Source organism: Callithrix jacchus, chromosome 16 (assembly GCF_049354715.1).
Source record: "Callithrix jacchus isolate 240 chromosome 16, calJac240_pri, whole genome shotgun sequence".
In the NCBI taxonomy this organism is placed as follows: Eukaryota; Metazoa; Chordata; class Mammalia; order Primates; family Cebidae; genus Callithrix; species Callithrix jacchus.
Genome location: NC_133517.1, coordinates 23,159,101 through 23,176,329, shown reverse-complemented (window position 1 = coordinate 23,176,329; position 17,229 = coordinate 23,159,101). Strand labels below are relative to the sequence as shown.

Below are 17,229 nucleotides of genomic sequence, written 5' to 3'. Positions count from 1 at the left end.
CAAAACTTTTTGAGTGCCAAGATGATGCTCGAAGGTCATGCACAAGGGAAATGCTCATTGGAGATTTCCACATTTTGGATTTTGGTGTTAGAATGCTAAATCAGTGTAATGCAGATAGTTCAAAATCCAAAAAAAATTTGAAGCCCAAAACATTTCTGATCCCAAGCATTTCAGGTAACTCAGTCAGTGGTTGTAGATGAGAAGACTTCTAGAAATTTAGGGGACTTCATCTTAACTTTTGTTTGTGGCTACAAAGACATCAGTACCATGGTAATGACAGGTTCTTTTCTTCCCTACCCTATATTTTTTGTGTAAAAATCTGCCTTTTTAGGTAAGGGAGCCCTCCATTAAGTCAGTGTCCCATATATAGGAATAGGTTTTCTTGGCTTTGTTGACCCTCAGTTTATGTTTGCCCAAAGTAAGATTCAAAGTAAAATAGGATAGAAGCATGAAACAGTCAATTACAGGTGGTAGGGAGTATAATTTAGGTCTTTGAATAGTTCTCTTTATTTATGTATTTATTTTATTGAGACCGAGTCTCACTCTGTCACCCAGGCTGAAGTGCGGTGGCATGATCTCGGTTCACTGCTGCAACCTCTGCCTCCTGGGTTTAAGTGATTCTCCTGTCTCAACTTCCTGAGTTGCTGAGATTACCACACCTGACTAATTTTTGTATTTTTAGTAGAGACGGGGCTTCACCATGTTGGCCAGAATGGTCTTGATCTCCTGACCTCGTGGTTCACTTTCTGCAGCCTCCAAAAGTGCTGGGATTACACGCGTGAGCCACCGTGCCCAGCCTGCATAGGTATCTTATCAGGCATGACATAACTGTTTTTTGTCAGTAATAGTATGAGCTGGGTTATTTTAAGAGTTTACTTGATTTATTAATAAGGAATATTTTTAAAGTGCATTTTTAAAGGTACTTATTGTTGGGTGTGGTCCGTGGAGTGTGAAAGAAAAACAGTGTGGGAGATTCCCTCATCTGGTTCTCCTTCCAAAAGTGGGGGGAACCCCACCTGTTAGTGAATTAAATGAAGTACATTAGAAGTCTGAAATGATTTTACATTGGCAAATCTCTCTATTTTCATGATATATTAACTTGTTTAGGAATCTGGAAATTCTTCAGGACCTTCACCTGGTGCTAAGTTTTCCCACATTTTACAAAAGGATGCCTTTCTAGTATTCAGGTCATTGTGTAAACTGTCAATGAAACCACTGTCAGATGGACCGCCAGATCCAAAGTAAGTTATTAACTGTTTTGCCTGACAAATAGAGGTTTTTAGATTTGAAACTTACTGTTAAGGTTATGTTTGTATTTTCTTTTGTTCTTTTTGTCCTTTAGAACCATAAAAAAAAAAAAGAAATTGGGTGGAGGGGAGATATTTTATGTTTAAGAAAAAAGTATTGAAAAACAATTCAAAACTGCTGGAGTAAATAACTTACACTATTTCTTAAAGGGTATGTGACTTAACACTATTTTCTAAAAATAAAAAATTCCAACACTGCTGGAATAGATAACTTGTGCTCTTTCCTAAAGGGTATGACAGAATTCTAGAATAGTGCCTGGTGCATAGGAAGGGCTCAGTAAGTATTATCAAATGAATGTATTCATGAATTCATGAATTCTTATTTCCATATAAGTAACTTTGAAGCCAATGTAACCTTGTATCCCAGCCCTAGGTTTTTAAAAACTGCCAGTCAAAAGGTACTGAAACCTAAAAGAAAGAAATCTTAAAAGTCCTAATGAAATATAATGCATATTCATTAAGGTCTGACAAATATGCCCTAGGATATGATATATTTCTCTGTTGGGAGCAGGAAGAAATTTGCGATAGGAGCCACTTATCTAATTTTTATGAAATTTATTAGATTAAACCCTAGGAAAGTACCATTTTTGTAAGTCATAAATGGTCAGGTATCTTTCATGTGATTCAAATGTAACTAATTACTCTTGATATTGAGTTTGAAAGTTATATGAGTTGCCTACCTCTCTAATATTGCAGTATGATGTATTGCAGCATGACAATTTTAGAACTTCCTGGAGAAAGAAACCTTGGAACACACCATAACTTTAAGAAAGGGATATTGAAATAGGGGGAGGCAATAGTACTTCCATTTAAAAGTTGCCTTACTGTTAGGCAACAGTACGTCAGTTTAAAAAAATTCTATAGAGTGTTTCAGTTTCTAAGTGCCAATTGAGAAGACCGGAGACAGTTACAGTGAAAACTTCATAAATATCTGGAAACTACATTTGTTATATTTGTTTAATTTTGTCAGATTGCACCAGTTCAGGGAGAAACGTTCTTTAGATCCAGAAGCCTAAAATCATAAAATCTTTTTAGGCCCAAATCCTAAGTCAGAAATTGACATTCAGAAATCTTATTTAAAAATTGACAGTTTTGAATGTCATTCAAAAATTAACATTTTTGACATCTCATTCTAAATCAATGAAGAACCACTTTGAGAAAGAGATAAGAATTTGGTGTTATTGCTGAAGGCCATTTTTGCCATGCTTTAATAATGTTATTGACCATAAAAGCCTCAGCTGTTTTTTTTCCAAATCAAATGTAAAAATTGTGATTTGAAAGAATTCCAGAAACAGAAAAGAAATTCTTCAAAATGCTGAGAATGAAAAGGACACAAAGGAAAATAATATGAATTTTGAGGAGTATTGTGGGTAGGGAAGAGTATGTTCATTTATCCCTGAAGAAAGAGTGATCTGGTTTTGAAAAGTTGCAATCTTTAATGATACAAAGGATTCTTAAGAGGAATAATGTAAATTAACAAGCCTTATACTTAGTGGGTTTAAACCAAGTATTAGCAAAATTTTTTTTGAAGACCTTCTTGACTATCAGTCATTAAACATTGGAATTGAATACTGAATACACTCTTAGAGGCTATTCTTTTTCCAAAAGAATATGTCATTTTCTGTCTTTAATGATTTTTTTTTTTTTTTTTTTTTTTTTTTTGCCAAAAATCAAGCTTTTGTAGTTACATAATTTTCTTTTTTTTGTCTTTGCTTCCCTTTATATTTTCTGGCCTGCAGACCTGAAATTTCCAGCCTCTTTTGTTTATGTAAAGTATACCTTATTATGTCATAGGACAGTTGTCTAATCATTTCTTCATTCATTATTGCCTTGTGCACAGTAGGTATTTAATACATGGATGAATACAAGAATAAGTGTTAATTTTTGAGCACATACAGTGTACAAGATATTTTGTTAAATGTTGGGAATACAAATATAAGACAAGCTTAGAACAAAAACTCATTGCTACAGATTGGTAAACTGCAGGACTTAATAATAGGAATTGAGCATAATAGGTGATAAATGTGAGCTAGAATAGGAAGTAATGTATAAGCTTTGGAAGACTAGAACAGGAAGGGAGATAGTTGGCTCACTCCATAGTTCCCTGTAGCTATTTAAAGTCTTAGTTCTTGCTGTCTCTAACTTATTTATCTAAGCTTATTTTTTTAGTAATTATGTATTTGCTGCACATATTTTTAGATTCAAAGGAAGACTCAGCGCAAGAAACATGACTGTGTAATAATGAGTCATAATATTATTGGCTCCAGTTTTATTTAAGAGAAAGTAGTATTTTTTTATGATACCCATTTACGTGAAATTAACAATTGCTTATTAGATTTAGATAGCTTCTTGAATTACTTGACACTTATAACCATAGAACTTTTCAGGTGGAAATCAAGGGCAATTAAGTTTACTATACAATGTAAATGTTACTGAAAGCAGCATTTGGGCTTTTTTTTTTAAAGAACCAACTGCTAGAGCATTTTAGTGTGTTCTACATTTGAAATATTCCCTAGGATCAGTGTCTTTGGTCTGTTGGGCTTAAGATATCAGTTTCAATGGGAGGAAAATTGTGTTTGCAAAATCAAATAATTCAAATACTAGATAGTGATTAGAAGCATGGCATAGGCATAGTATATTGATTGGGAAAAAAATTTAAGTCAAAAACTTCTCTTTTTCAGCTTTTCATTACAAAATTATTTAGAATAAATTGCTAAGCTATTGAAGTTTTTATTTTTATTTTATTATTATTTTTTGGACAGGAGTATTACTCTGTCACCCAGGCTAGAGTGCAGTGGTGTGATCTCCACTCACTGTAATCTCCACCTCCCAGCTTCAAGCTGTTCTCCTGCCTCGGCTTCCCGAGTAGCTGGGATTACAGGTGCTCACCACCACAATCCACTAATTCGCATATTTTTAGTAGAGATGGGGTTTCACCATGTTGGTCAGGCTCTCCTGACTTCACGTGATCCACCTGCCTCAGCTGGCCTTAAAGTTTTTAAATGTTCTGAATATCTCTATGTTTATTTCAAAAGAAAAAAAAAACTTTAAATGGTTACTGAAAAAGTAAGCTTGAAGTAGTGCTGTCACTTGTTTATGCAACCAAAACTTTTTTATTAGTATTCAGGATTTTTGAGTAGCATAACCAGAAAAAAGTCCATTGGATCTTTTGTGTATTAATACTAAATATGACAGTCTGAGAAGTGTATGATGATTTGTAAGGAGAAGTATATGGTTGTGAAAGAAAGGAACACAGCATGTATCTTCACATTATTTTTTCTTTTCCAGTGAAATAATAGTTGATGATGAATATTTGTGAATAACTTTTTTCTTTTTAAAACATTTGTGAAATTATTAATATATGGTTCAAGGGAACATCAGTGAAAGCACCTGTTAGTGGTTAAGTTGTTCATATGCTGTACTTTTAAGTCATTCATAAACTTTTTTTTATGTTATAGAATTTTCTGTTCCTCTCCATTTAAAAAGTTTGTGAAATTATGTAGTATATGGAAATATTTTTGGAACTACCTGTTATTACCATTATGCTGTCCTTGTCTCCAATACTATCCCTTCTTTTTTACATTTTAGGTCTCATGAACTACGATCCAAGATTCTTTCATTGCAGTTACTTCTATCAATTCTGCAGAATGCGGGACCTGTTTTCAGGACAAATGAGATGTTTATTAATGCTATTAAGCAGTATCTTTGCGTTGCACTCTCAAAAAATGGAGTCTCATCTGTTCCAGAGGTTTTTGAACTTTCTCTTTCTATATTTCTTACTTTGTTGTCAAATTTCAAGACACATCTGAAGATGCAAATTGAGGTAAGTTTTGCATTTAGGCATTGAAATATAAGATTACTATTGGATGTTTCATGTTAAATCAGATTTCAATACACTGGAAAGTTCTCTGGAATGTAAAATAATGCTTGTATATTTCCATGTCCTTTTTTTTTCTTTTTTTCGTTTCTCCAAAATTTTATTTTATTTTAAATTACAGGGCCAGCCAGATATTCTAATAAGAAATTCACTTTTCCTTAGGAGAAAGAAAATGCTTTCATGCATTGTTAACAAATGTATGCATCTCTACTTTTTTAAGGGTTAAAAATCACATTAAGTCACTGCCTTAGGTAAAATTAAACCTTTATAACACAAAAAGAAACCATTCCAGTATCATAGTCTTGGTAGTATGAATATATTAAATGATCATAACTTCAAATGCAACATTTCATCCTTAAATGTTTTCACATTGCTTTGCTTAAGCCATGTTCTTTTTTTTCATTCGCCTGTTCAACTAATATGTGCCAATGAAGTACTAGATACTGCATAAGCACAAAGAATGCAAATTGAAATAAGATGCAACTGCCATCCTCAAGGAACTTATACTAGTTGAATAAATGATTCTAGCTCTCTGGAATTAATTTGGTCCTCACAATAGCTTTGCCATTGTCTATATGGCATATTATAATACATTTGTTTATCTTGAAAGAAAATTCCAAATATATACTGCATCTCCATAATTTTAAACCATTTATAAGAATTAGGCATTTTAAAAGATGTGATTGAGGGGCATTATATTTTGGGGCTCTATTTCAGGATTTTTGAAAAAATTAATATTTGCTTTATACTTTTCTTTAATGTATATATTCCTAAAATTTTCTCCCAGAATCTTTGGAATAACAATCATGTTGTTGTAAAATATTGTCAGAGATTTAGTAGAACTAAATTAGGGATTTTTCCAATCATGTCTGCATGTGTTGTACAGGTGTCCCAGTTTCTGATTATTTGTTTTCATCGTCAAATAATACTTAAAATTAGTACTTTATGTTTTACCAATTTAATGAATGATTTTTTCAATTTGTTATTTGTTGAAATGTTGTTTTGGTTGCAATGTTGTATGTTTTAGAAATACTCATTTTATGTTGTCAGTTTTACCTTCATATTATGTTTGACATACAGGTTATATTTTGATTTTGTTAATTTTGTATTTAATCCTAAGTCAAGACTCATAATTCACTAGCTCAGTAGAAAGGATAAATTATTTTCCCAGAATTTTAAGATAGCTAAATAGTCACATTATCCTTTAATGTTAATGTTTTGTAATATCTATCAAGATTTATTTAGAACATTGTTATAGGAATGAAACAGAATTAGGCCTTGGTATTTTAAGTGAAAAGTTTTTCAATTTGGGCCATATTTTTGGACAGGAAACCATTTTTGGTGCCTATATGATGTATGATGTCAAGTTTTAGGAGTTGGCCATGTGTCTGTCAAAATAATACAAGGTATTTAACTGGAGAGAGTTGCCATTTTTAGATATTTTTCTTTTCCCATTATATTTAGGAACTACAAAAACTTTTGGAACTTTTGCTTTTGTAAAAAACCAGAATTCTTTCATTTGATGATGTGGCATTTAAGTTGACAGAAAATTTTGCAAGATTTTATATAGCCAATTACAGATATTTTTGGACACTGATATTCTACTTCTGTAGAGACTGCTTACAGACTATAAAATATAAATTCTTAGATTTAGATATCAGAAATTACTGAAGTTAAGATGACTGTTTTTGAACAGCAAATTCGACTTAACAAAAAATGAAAGGAAAAACCTTAAGAAATTCCTTGTCAACTTGTAGAAGGTAGATTCTCATTACAAAATTGTTGTAATGTAATATTCTAATTTTTAAAAATTAGGTTTACTTCACTCTTTGTTGTCCCTCAGAGGGAGATAATGAGGATAAAATGAGATAAATATAGATATTCTTTCAAAAATGTTATACGCACTCAAATTCAAAATGAGCTGAACTTGGAGAAAGCACAACATATGAAAACCTAAATTTGCAAAACAAAATTAAGATTGTTGTTACATGAAGATCATTTTATGACAAAGTTCACGTCAGAGTTTTGTGATGTGATTTTTCTATAGGTCTTAAATTATATGTCTGTTTCAGAAGATACCGTTTATGTACAACTTTTCAGGAGAACATATGTGAAGACAATATACTTATGATAGAGCTATTGTTCCACATACATACATTAGAGCTACTCAATAGATCATTAAAAGGTTGATTTTATTAGAGCCCCTATTATAATAGGCATAGTATATTATATTACAATAATAAGCTTTGCTTATTAGTATAATTTGATAAACCATAGGTAGTAGCTAAAATTTTTTCTTTCCTCTTTCTTCCAATCTGTGTTATTTATCTTGTTAATCAGAGAATCTCAAAAGTTTTTGATTCACAGCACTGTTAAAGTCTAACTTTTCATATTGCACATAGGCCAGAGAAACACTTCTAGATCTGTGTTCTATTTATTAGGAAGGCAGGGTCAAACAACTTAATAGATATTTGTCTTCATAGCCTACTATCTATTTCAAAAACAATAGGATGCATAAAGTAAAAGAAAAATAATGTTTTTATTTTATTCTTAACCACAGTTACTTACCACTGGGATGCATGTGCCTATTACAGACTGCACACAGCTTCTTATATCTTGGAATTGAACCCTGCTCCCCCTTATTCCTGTACTTCATTGATTTTCATGCATTATTTGGTTTTTATCATACCAACTACCAAAACCCAGCTTTGCAGAGATAATAATGTCATTGAAGGGAATGTAGTATGATCTAATTGAAATAATGAGCAATCTTTCAAGGTATCCAGCAGATAAATCTCCCTCTGAACTTTGCCTCAAAATTTTTTTATGACACGCTTATGAGTTTGCTACAGCATTCTCGGGTACCTTGATGCAGTATTTGGGAATGGTGGCCATGTTGCTATAGTATTTGTTGAACACCTACTATGTGCCCTGTAATGTGGACATGATCTTAGCAAGAAAGACCAGGTCCTTACTGTCTTCAAGCTTACAATCTATAGGAGATACCGATATTAAACAAGTAAATAGAAATATACTGAGTTTGGTGAAATAAAATCACATTACAGGGCTACCCAATTCAATTTAGGAGGAGATTCAATCACTTATATTATAAATGAGATTTTCTGGATTCATAATGCATATATTTCATAAATGTTAATACATTGGTTTTTTTCCGTCATTCCTTCTTAAAGTCACTTTCATAGAATAAATTTAAACCTGAAAATTCTTAGCTGTTAAATTGAAATTTATCTCATTAGATTGATTAACTCCTTGCTTGCTTATTTGGTGTAAAGAGTAGTGAGAAACGGTTTGTATGTAGTTTTCAAACAGTAGAGATTTTCACTTTTATGGGTAATTAGAAAAATAAAATCGTATGAGACTTAGATTGTTTTTATTGTGTTGATTAGAGTATCAGTTACATTTAAACCTGGGAACAGTTAGAACTCTCAGTACTAGAATGTCTCTGAAAAATAAAAGTATAAATTATGCTCTTTGAGGGGGATTTAAAAAGCATAAGTTATAGTCTATAAAAATGTTTAATAAATTACCACCTAGAGGAACTCTAAATCTTTACATATTTCTTTTGAAGCAGCTGTGTTGAGAATAAAACATAACAATGTGAACTGCAGTGCTGATACTAGAAGGACAAGTTTTACCTTATCCAAGATATTTTAGTCCTCAGATTTCAGAGCTGGAGCTCAAAAATAGTTGAACTCCTTAGGAGCTGGGTCCTAATACCTGTTCTACAGCTTTGGAATGTTTAAAAAGTGATCACACATATGAATTCTAAACAATATTTTAAACAGAAGTTTTCTCCTAATCACAGGTGTTCTTTAAAGAAATTTTCTTATACATTTTGGAAACTTCTACCAGCTCATTTGATCACAAGTGGATGGTTATTCAGACACTAACAAGAATTTGTGCAGGTATTTTAAATTGTCTTTCTTTTTATTATCTCTTTCTTATTACTAGATATTTAAAAGGCCAAATGTACTCATATCCTAGATGTACTTTGTTGAAATTAATGTTATATTGTTACAGATGCTCAAAGTGTAGTGGATATTTATGTAAACTATGACTGTGACTTAAATGCAGCCAATATATTTGAAAGACTGGTAAATGATCTATCAAAAATTGCTCAAGGAAGAGGCAGTCAAGAACTTGGTATGAGTAATGTTCAGGTAAGAACTTTTAAAACATCTTCAAATTTAAACTTTACCAGGGAAGAGCTATGTATTTTCCTTAAAAGACCTTTTTTTGAAATTGTATTTTTGAATTACTTTGTAGGAATTGAGCCTGAGGAAAAAAGGTTTAGAATGCTTAGTGTCAATTTTGAAGTGTATGGTTGAATGGAGTAAGGATCAGTATGTGAATCCCAACTCTCAGACAACTCTTGGTAAGGTGATATTTTGAGTCGTAATTCTTTGTCATTTTAAGTGAATAATATTCTGGAGGATAATTGCAGATGCCGTAAACCAGTTTCATGACATATTTATTTATTTAACTGATGACGAAGCGTTCTCTGTGAGTTAAATAACTAGCTTTAAAATTGTAAAATTTTTAACTTAGTTATCCAAACTATTTTTTCTAAATCTTCTTAGAAATATTTTGATTATATAAAATGAAGCGTATTTTTGCGACTTTCTTGTAATATAATTATAGAGGAAACATATAAAAGGCAGTATGTTTTAAGAAGCTTGAATTGTTCATCTGTGTTTGATGTTTACCCTCACTCAGAGAAAAACTCATAGCTGCAGGGCTACACTGGTGTTATCGAAAACAATTCCTCATGAGGAATGAGCTGAGAGCAGAAATCCAGTGGATACTCAGCACTGCAACTGCAAAAAGAACTCCTCCTAATGGTGCAGACTATACACGTACAAATTACAGTGTGTTTTAATATCAAAGTATGTTGTTTATTATGTTACCTAATAGTTATTTTGTATTAAATAGATATCTAAGCAACATTGAAATGCCTTGCCTTATTCAAGAATTTGTTTGCCCTTTCATTTTTTTTTCTTTGATAGAATAATGTACTCTACCGATTTTTCTTCTTTCAGGTCAGGAAAAACCCTCAGAACAAGAGATGAGCGAAATCAAACACCCTGAGTCAATAAACAGATATGGAAGTTTAAATTCCCTGGAGTCAACATCATCATCAGGAATAGGCAGCTACAGTACACAGATGTCTGGCACTGATAATCCGGAACAATTTGAGGTCCTAAAGCAACAGAAAGAAATAATAGAACAAGGGATAGATTTGTAAGTGTCACCACTTAAGGAGAAATATTACTGAATATCTCTTTGCCAGTGTGGTGCCACCCCTGCCCTATGTTAATCACCTTACAGTGAGTAAAGTGGAGGATAGTTCTCATGGATCTAGTTCACGAGGCTCCTATTCAGCTCCCCCTTTTTATTGCAGTCTAGCCCAACTAGTTTCCTGTAATGCCCAACCACTTTTGTCATAAAATTTGTCACCATATTACAATTGCTATTGATGAGCACCATCTGTGCAATTTTGCATTGTTTAGTTCATTATGAAATCCCCCATTATATTTTCTAATCATGTGACAGCTCAAAACATTTAAAATACAAAATTTCTAATAGCTGTCAGTACTCCTTTATAGGTTTTACATTTTCTCCAGTTGGGTTACAAATATACTACTCTTGTTACTGATTTCATTTTTACATGTTGATAAGGTGATCATCTTTCTTTCCAACCTGGCTAGTGTACCAGACCCTAATCTTGTGAAATCAGTTTTCCCACTAAGCTTTGTGATACTGCCTGCTTCTGCTTCCTTTGTGAATATCACTATGCTGTCTTCCTTTCTCTTGTTGCCCATCTCTTGTTTCAAAGAGATGCCGTAAGGAAAAATGAAATTGCTTGCCTGTTTCCATGAATCTAGCTATTATAAACTTAAAAATTCCCCTGTGTGTTTACTTGGTTTGGTACTTCTGTAAAGCATTTCTTCCTGATACTTAAATAATGCCTTTTAGTGAATGTTCAGATATCTCTTTTTTCCAGTGTTAATATGACAAAACAAATCAACAAAAAATGGATACATATTCTATTATAAAATTTAAAAATCTTACAAAATTGCCTCAGGAAATAGCTGTCAGTACTGTATTCATTCTAATTGTTCAGTCAATATTTATTAAAATCTCATCTGTTCTGGATGTTATGCAAGGTTGTGGGGAAACTAGATAAATGGAACAGCTCTTCCTTCTGAGGGGCTCATGGTCTAGTATATATAAACAAATATGTATATTAAAATTCTGCTGGTCACCCAGTAAACACATATTTGGTACTTGGGACTGTTGCCAAGCACCATGAAGGCACTGGTCTTTGTATTCAAGATTGCAGTCTAAACATGAGGAATTTTTTTAAACAGTACTGTGGAAGGTCTATAAAAGAGTGTTGTACGGAGTAAGTAATGCCAAGGTACTTATTTTGAAGTATTTGAGAAGGTGAGAAGGAGTAGTCAGAGGGCTTCAAAGTGGAAGTCTCCCTAATCTCTAGTCCTTCTCACAGCAGTACTTGCTTTCTTTTCTTTTTCCTTTTTTGAGATGATACCTTGTTCTGTTGCCAGGCTGGAGTGCAGTGGCACGATCTCGGCTCACTGCAACCTCCACCTCCCGGTGATCAAGCAATTCTTCTGCCTCAGCCTCCCATGTAGCTGGGACTATAGGTGTTCACCACCATGCCCAACTAATTTTTGTATTTTTAGTAGAGATGGGGTTTCACTGTGTTGGCCAGGATGGTCTCGATCTCTTGACCTCATGTCCGCCTACCTCAGCCTCCCAAAGTGCTGGGGTTACAGGCATGAGCCACTGCACCCGTTCTGGACTTGCTTTCTGCTTCATACAGACATTGATGAGAATGCTGTCGTGGAGCTATGTTCCCAGTATACTTTTGTACAACTGCTTCATGACACCAGCCTATCCTGTTTCTCTCCTGTCTTTTTGATTAGCCATCTCAGTCTTGTGGGCTGCTTTTTTTTCCTTCCTGCATATATCTTAGCATTGGCAGGGTTCTGTTCCTCAGCTCTTTTCCAACATCAACCCCCTGGTACTTTTACCCAAAACAAAAGCCTCTTGTTTTGTGTTTCTTATTTATGGTAGTAATCCTAGCATGCTACTAAATTTATAAGCTAGAATCCTGGGAGTCAGCTTAGATTTTCCCCCTCACTCTTGAATCTAATCTATTACTAAATCCTGTTGATTCTACTTCCTAATATCCCTGCAATCTGTTGTCTTTTCTCAATCTCCCACAGCTATTCTTACAAGTCAAACCATCATCATTTCTTTCCTCAACTAGTATAATCTTTCAATTGGCTTACCTTTCTTTGGTTTTGTTCATTCTTCTGTCTTTTCTCACACTTAACTAGAATAACCTTTCTTGAATGAAAGTCTGTTTCTTCCCTCTCTTAGAGAATAAAACCAAAGTTTCTTTGATTGTATGATAATACCTTCATGATTTGGATTGGGTGGACTCTAAGCTTCATTTCCTGCCACTTTTCGGTCTCACCTCACTGTGCCAACCATGTGCCAACAGGACACTTACATAATACTGTCTTGTGCTTTAGTATTTTAGTATGGCCTCTTCCTCTTTGGAATTTTTTTCTTATTGTTTATAAAATATATAATTATTCTTTGAAACAGGCCTAGAGTCATCTTTCCCAGGAAATATATTATGACCATGTGTTAGTTACTTATGTGTTATTTTCTTACCTTGTGAATACATCTATTTGTTACATTTTTACTATTATAATTCTGTAAAATTATGTTTCTTCTATTACAGTGAGTGCTTCTAGAGAGTGAGGATTATGTTTATCTTAGTGAAAAATGTTTAATTTTATGAATGTTAAGTGGTTATGGTTGTTGGATGAGAACTTAACAAGGGAATCTTTAGGAAGACAGAATAGGAAAGAGCATCCCAGACTAAGAGAATGGCATGTGCAGCAGCAGAGGAAAGGGAGGACATCTGAGCACTGTTGTTCAGCATGGCAGGGGCAGAGTGTAGGGGGAATAACAGGAGGTAAGATGAGAACACTGAGTTAGATCTAGATTACAGAAGGCCGTATTATCCATGTAAAGGACTTTTTGTCTTGTGCCTCTTATCATTAGCATGCTAGTGAAGAACTTTAAGCAGGGGAGAATGTGGGAAATACAGATAGGGAGACCGTTTAAGAACTCTTACAATAGCCCAAATGACAGGTGTTGAAGCACCAAAGTAACAAAAGTAGGGAGGAAATGATCTATAAACAGAGAGGTAATATTTGAATTCGGTCTTTAAGCCTGAGGGAGAGTCCCCCTGTAAATGGAACAGGTTTAAAGACGTGCAGAGGAAATATTTTCAGAGGACTCTGAAAATAGATTTAGGGAATGGGATACGATACATGGGAGCAGAGGAAGGAGAAGGGAGTGAGAGAGAATCTGGAGCTATATAAAGAAAGGTTTTGTGTGGGCTAATTAATTTGGACAAATGAGCCAAGATTACCTGAAGATTAAGGAAATTATATACTCAGAGTACCTCAGAGATAGTGGGTTCAGTTCCATACCACAGCAATGAAGTGAATATTGCAATATAGTGAGTCACACAAATTTTTTTATTTCTCAGTGCATTACAGTTAATGTTTATACTGTACCATAGTCTATTGACCTTCAGTCCCCTTATGTCTAAAAAACAATGTACATACATACAAAGTATTTAAAAATACTTTGTTGCAGAGAAACACTAGGAACCATCTGAGCTTTCAGTGAGTTGTAATCTTTTTGCTAGTAGAGTGTCTTACCTCAGTGTTGATGGCTGCTGACTAATCAGGGTGGTGGTTCCTGAAAGCTGGGGTAGCTGTGTTAATTTCTTAAAAGAAGACAGCAATTAAGTTTGCTGCATTGATTGACTCTTCTATTCATGAAAGATTTTTCCGTAGCATGTAATGCTGTTTGATAGCATTTACCTACAGTAATATGTCTTTCAAAATTAGAGCCTTTTCTCTCAAACTCTGCTGCAGTTTTATGAACTAAATTTATGGAATAGTTTAAATACCTTATTTTCTTTCTACCACTGTTCATGGCATCTTCACCAGTAGTAGACTCCATCTCAAGAAACCACTATTTTCACTTATCAGTATGAAGCAGCTACTCCTATGTTAAAGTTTGTTCATGAGGGTACAGCAAGTCAGTGTCATCTTCACACTCAACTTCTAATTCTAGGTCTCATGTTACTTTTACCACATCTGCAGTTACTTTCTCCACTGATGTCTTGCACTCCTCAAAGTCGTCCATAAGGGTTAGAATCAGCTTCTTCCTAACTCCTGTTGATGTTGCTATTTTTACCCCTCCTATGAGTCGTTCTTAATGGCATCTAGAAAAGTTAAACCTTTCTAGAAGGTTTTCAGTTTACTTTGCCCAGATTCAACAGCAGTATCTCTGTACGTGGCAGCTATAGCCTTATGAAATGTATTTCTTTTACGACTTGAAAGTTAGCCAGGCATGGTGGCTTATACCTCTAATCCCAGCTACTCATGAGGCTTGAAGCCAGGAGTTCAAGATTAGCGTGAGCTGTGTAGCAAGACCCCATTTCTTTAAAAAAAAAAAAAAAAAAGACTCGAAATTCAGAGTTACTTTTGAGGATGGGGCACAGTGGCTCATGCCTATAATCCCAACATTGGGAAGCCAAGGTGGGAGGATCAGTTGAGCCCAGGAGTTTGAGACCAACCTGGATAGCATAGCAAGACCACATTTCTACAAAAATAAAATTACTCTTATCCAAGGGCTGCAGAATGGATATTGTGTTAGCAGGCATGAAAACAACATTAATTTCATTGTACATCTCCATCAGAGCTCTTGGGTGACCAGGTGCATTGTCAGTGAGCAATAATCTTTTGAAAGGAATCTTTTAAGCAATAGATCTCAACAGTGGGCTTCAAATATTCAGTCAACTATGTTGTGAACAGATGGTGCTGTCATCCAGGCTTTGTTCCATTTCTAGAGCACAGAGTAAGTTTAGCATGTAATTCTTTTTTTTTTCTTTTTTTGAGACAGAGTTTCACTCTGTCACCAGGCACCAGGCTGGAGTACAGTGACACGATCTCGGCTCACTGCAACCTCCGCCTCCCGGTTTCAAGCAATTCTCCTGCCTCAGCCTCCTGAGAAGCTGGGACTACAGACACCCGCCACCACACCCAGCTAATTTTTATATTTTAGTAGAGACGGTGTTTCACTATGTTGGCCAGGATGGTCTTGATCTTCCTCGTGATCTGCCCACCTCGGCCTCCCAAAGTGCTGGGGTTACAGGCATGAGCCACCACTCCCAGCTAGTATGTAATTCTTAAGGGCCCTGGGATCTTTGGAATGGTAAGTGAGCATTAGCTTCAACTTAATGTCATCAGCTTCATTAGCCCCTAAGAGAGCTAGTCTCTTCTTTGAAGCTTTGAAGCCAGGCATTAACTTCTCCTCTCTAGCTATAAAGATACCATAATCTACTTGGAAAATCTGTTAGTGTAGCTGTCTTCATAAATGATCGTAGCTAGATCTTCTGCATAACTTGTTGCAGCTTCTCCATGAGCACTTGCTCTTCACCTTGCACTTTTATGTTATGGAAATAGCTTCTTTCCTTAAAAATCATGAAACAACCTCTGCTAGCTTCCAGCTTTTCTTCTGCAGCTTCAGTACCTTTCTTAGCCTCATAGAATTGAAGAGAGTTGGGGCCTTTCTTGGGATTAGGCTTTTCCTTAAGATAATGTTGTGACTGGTTTGATCCTTTTTTCACACATGAAAACCTCCATATCAGCAATTAGGCTGCTTTGCTTTCCTACTTGTGTGTTCACTGAGTGGCACTTTTAACTTCCTTCAAGAACTTTTCCTTTGCATTCACAACTTGGTTTGGTGCAAGAAGCCTACCTTTCAGCCTGTCTTGGCTTTTGACATGCCTTCCTCACTAAGCTCAGTCATTTCTAGTATTTTATTTAAAGTGAGAGATGTGTGACTCTTCCACTTGAGTACTTAAAGGCTATTGTAGGGTCCTTAATTGACCTAAATTCAATATTGTTGTGTCTCAGAGAATAGGGAAGCCCAAGGAAAGGAATAGAGATGAGAAACAGCCAGTCAGTGGAGCAGTCAGAACACACGCAACAATCATTGATTAAGTTTACCATCTTATATGGGCATGGTTTGTGGCACCCCAAAACAATTAAAATAGCAACATCAAAGATCATTGATCACAGATCACAGTAACAGATACAATAATGAAAAAGTGTGAACTATCGTGAGAATTTCCAAAATGTGACACAGACGCAACGTGAGCACGTGCTTTTGGAAAACTGGCACCAGTAAACTTCCTCAATGCAGAATTGCCACAAACCTTCAATTTGTAAAAAATACATTATAAGTGAAGTGTAATGAAATGAAGCATACCTGTATGAGATACTTAGTATTCACAGCCTTACTCAAAGTTCATTTACTACATGGTATTCTCTCTAATAGTCTCTCATAGTCTAATTTACCACTGTTGATATGGATAAAAAAAATACTACATACTGTAACAAAAGGTCAGTGAAATTATAGTAATAAAAATGACCTTCCATATGAGATTCATTTCTAAAAAGAAAAGAATAAAGAAAACTTGGCACAATGTAATTATTTTGTACATTCATGCATCAAATTGTATTAAATAAGCTTCTGTTTTCTGGGTGCTGTTAAAAGATAATTTACTGTGGTTTAAGATCTTTTCGGGGACTATGAATGGTTTTCTATTTTTAATGTTCTTATTAACTTTGACATCATCTAGATTTAATAAGAAACCAAAGAGAGGAATACAGTACCTCCAAGAACAAGGGATGCTTGGCACCACACCTGAAGATATTGCGCAATTCTTACATCAAGAGGAAAGATTAGATTCTGTAAGAATACCATTTCCATTCTAACCTTTTCTGTAAAATTCTTGATTTTTTTTTTTTTCTTTTTATTAGAGACAGGGTCTCACTGTATTGCCCAGGGTAGTTTTGAACTCCTGGACTCAGGCAGTCCTTCTGCCTCAGCCTC

At 34.6% G+C, this 17,229-nt stretch overlaps 1 protein-coding gene across 6 annotated transcripts in view; it reads left to right on the top strand.

The window, feature by feature from the left end:
• Positions 1–17,229, top strand: part of ARFGEF1 (ARF guanine nucleotide exchange factor 1) — a 167,653-nt gene that overhangs the window by 66,096 nt on the left and 84,328 nt on the right. For all 6 annotated transcript variants that reach the window (XM_078352578.1, XM_078352577.1, XM_035276406.3 and 3 more), the window contains 7 exons: positions 1,108–1,241; positions 4,896–5,130; positions 9,011–9,110; positions 9,226–9,365; positions 9,472–9,580; positions 10,245–10,446; positions 16,976–17,087. In XM_078352578.1, coding sequence (XP_078208704.1) covers positions 1,108–1,241; positions 4,896–5,130; positions 9,011–9,110; positions 9,226–9,365; positions 9,472–9,580; positions 10,245–10,446; positions 16,976–17,087 — 1,032 coding nt within the window. The remainder of the gene's footprint in view (positions 1–1,107; positions 1,242–4,895; positions 5,131–9,010; positions 9,111–9,225; positions 9,366–9,471; positions 9,581–10,244; positions 10,447–16,975; positions 17,088–17,229) is intronic.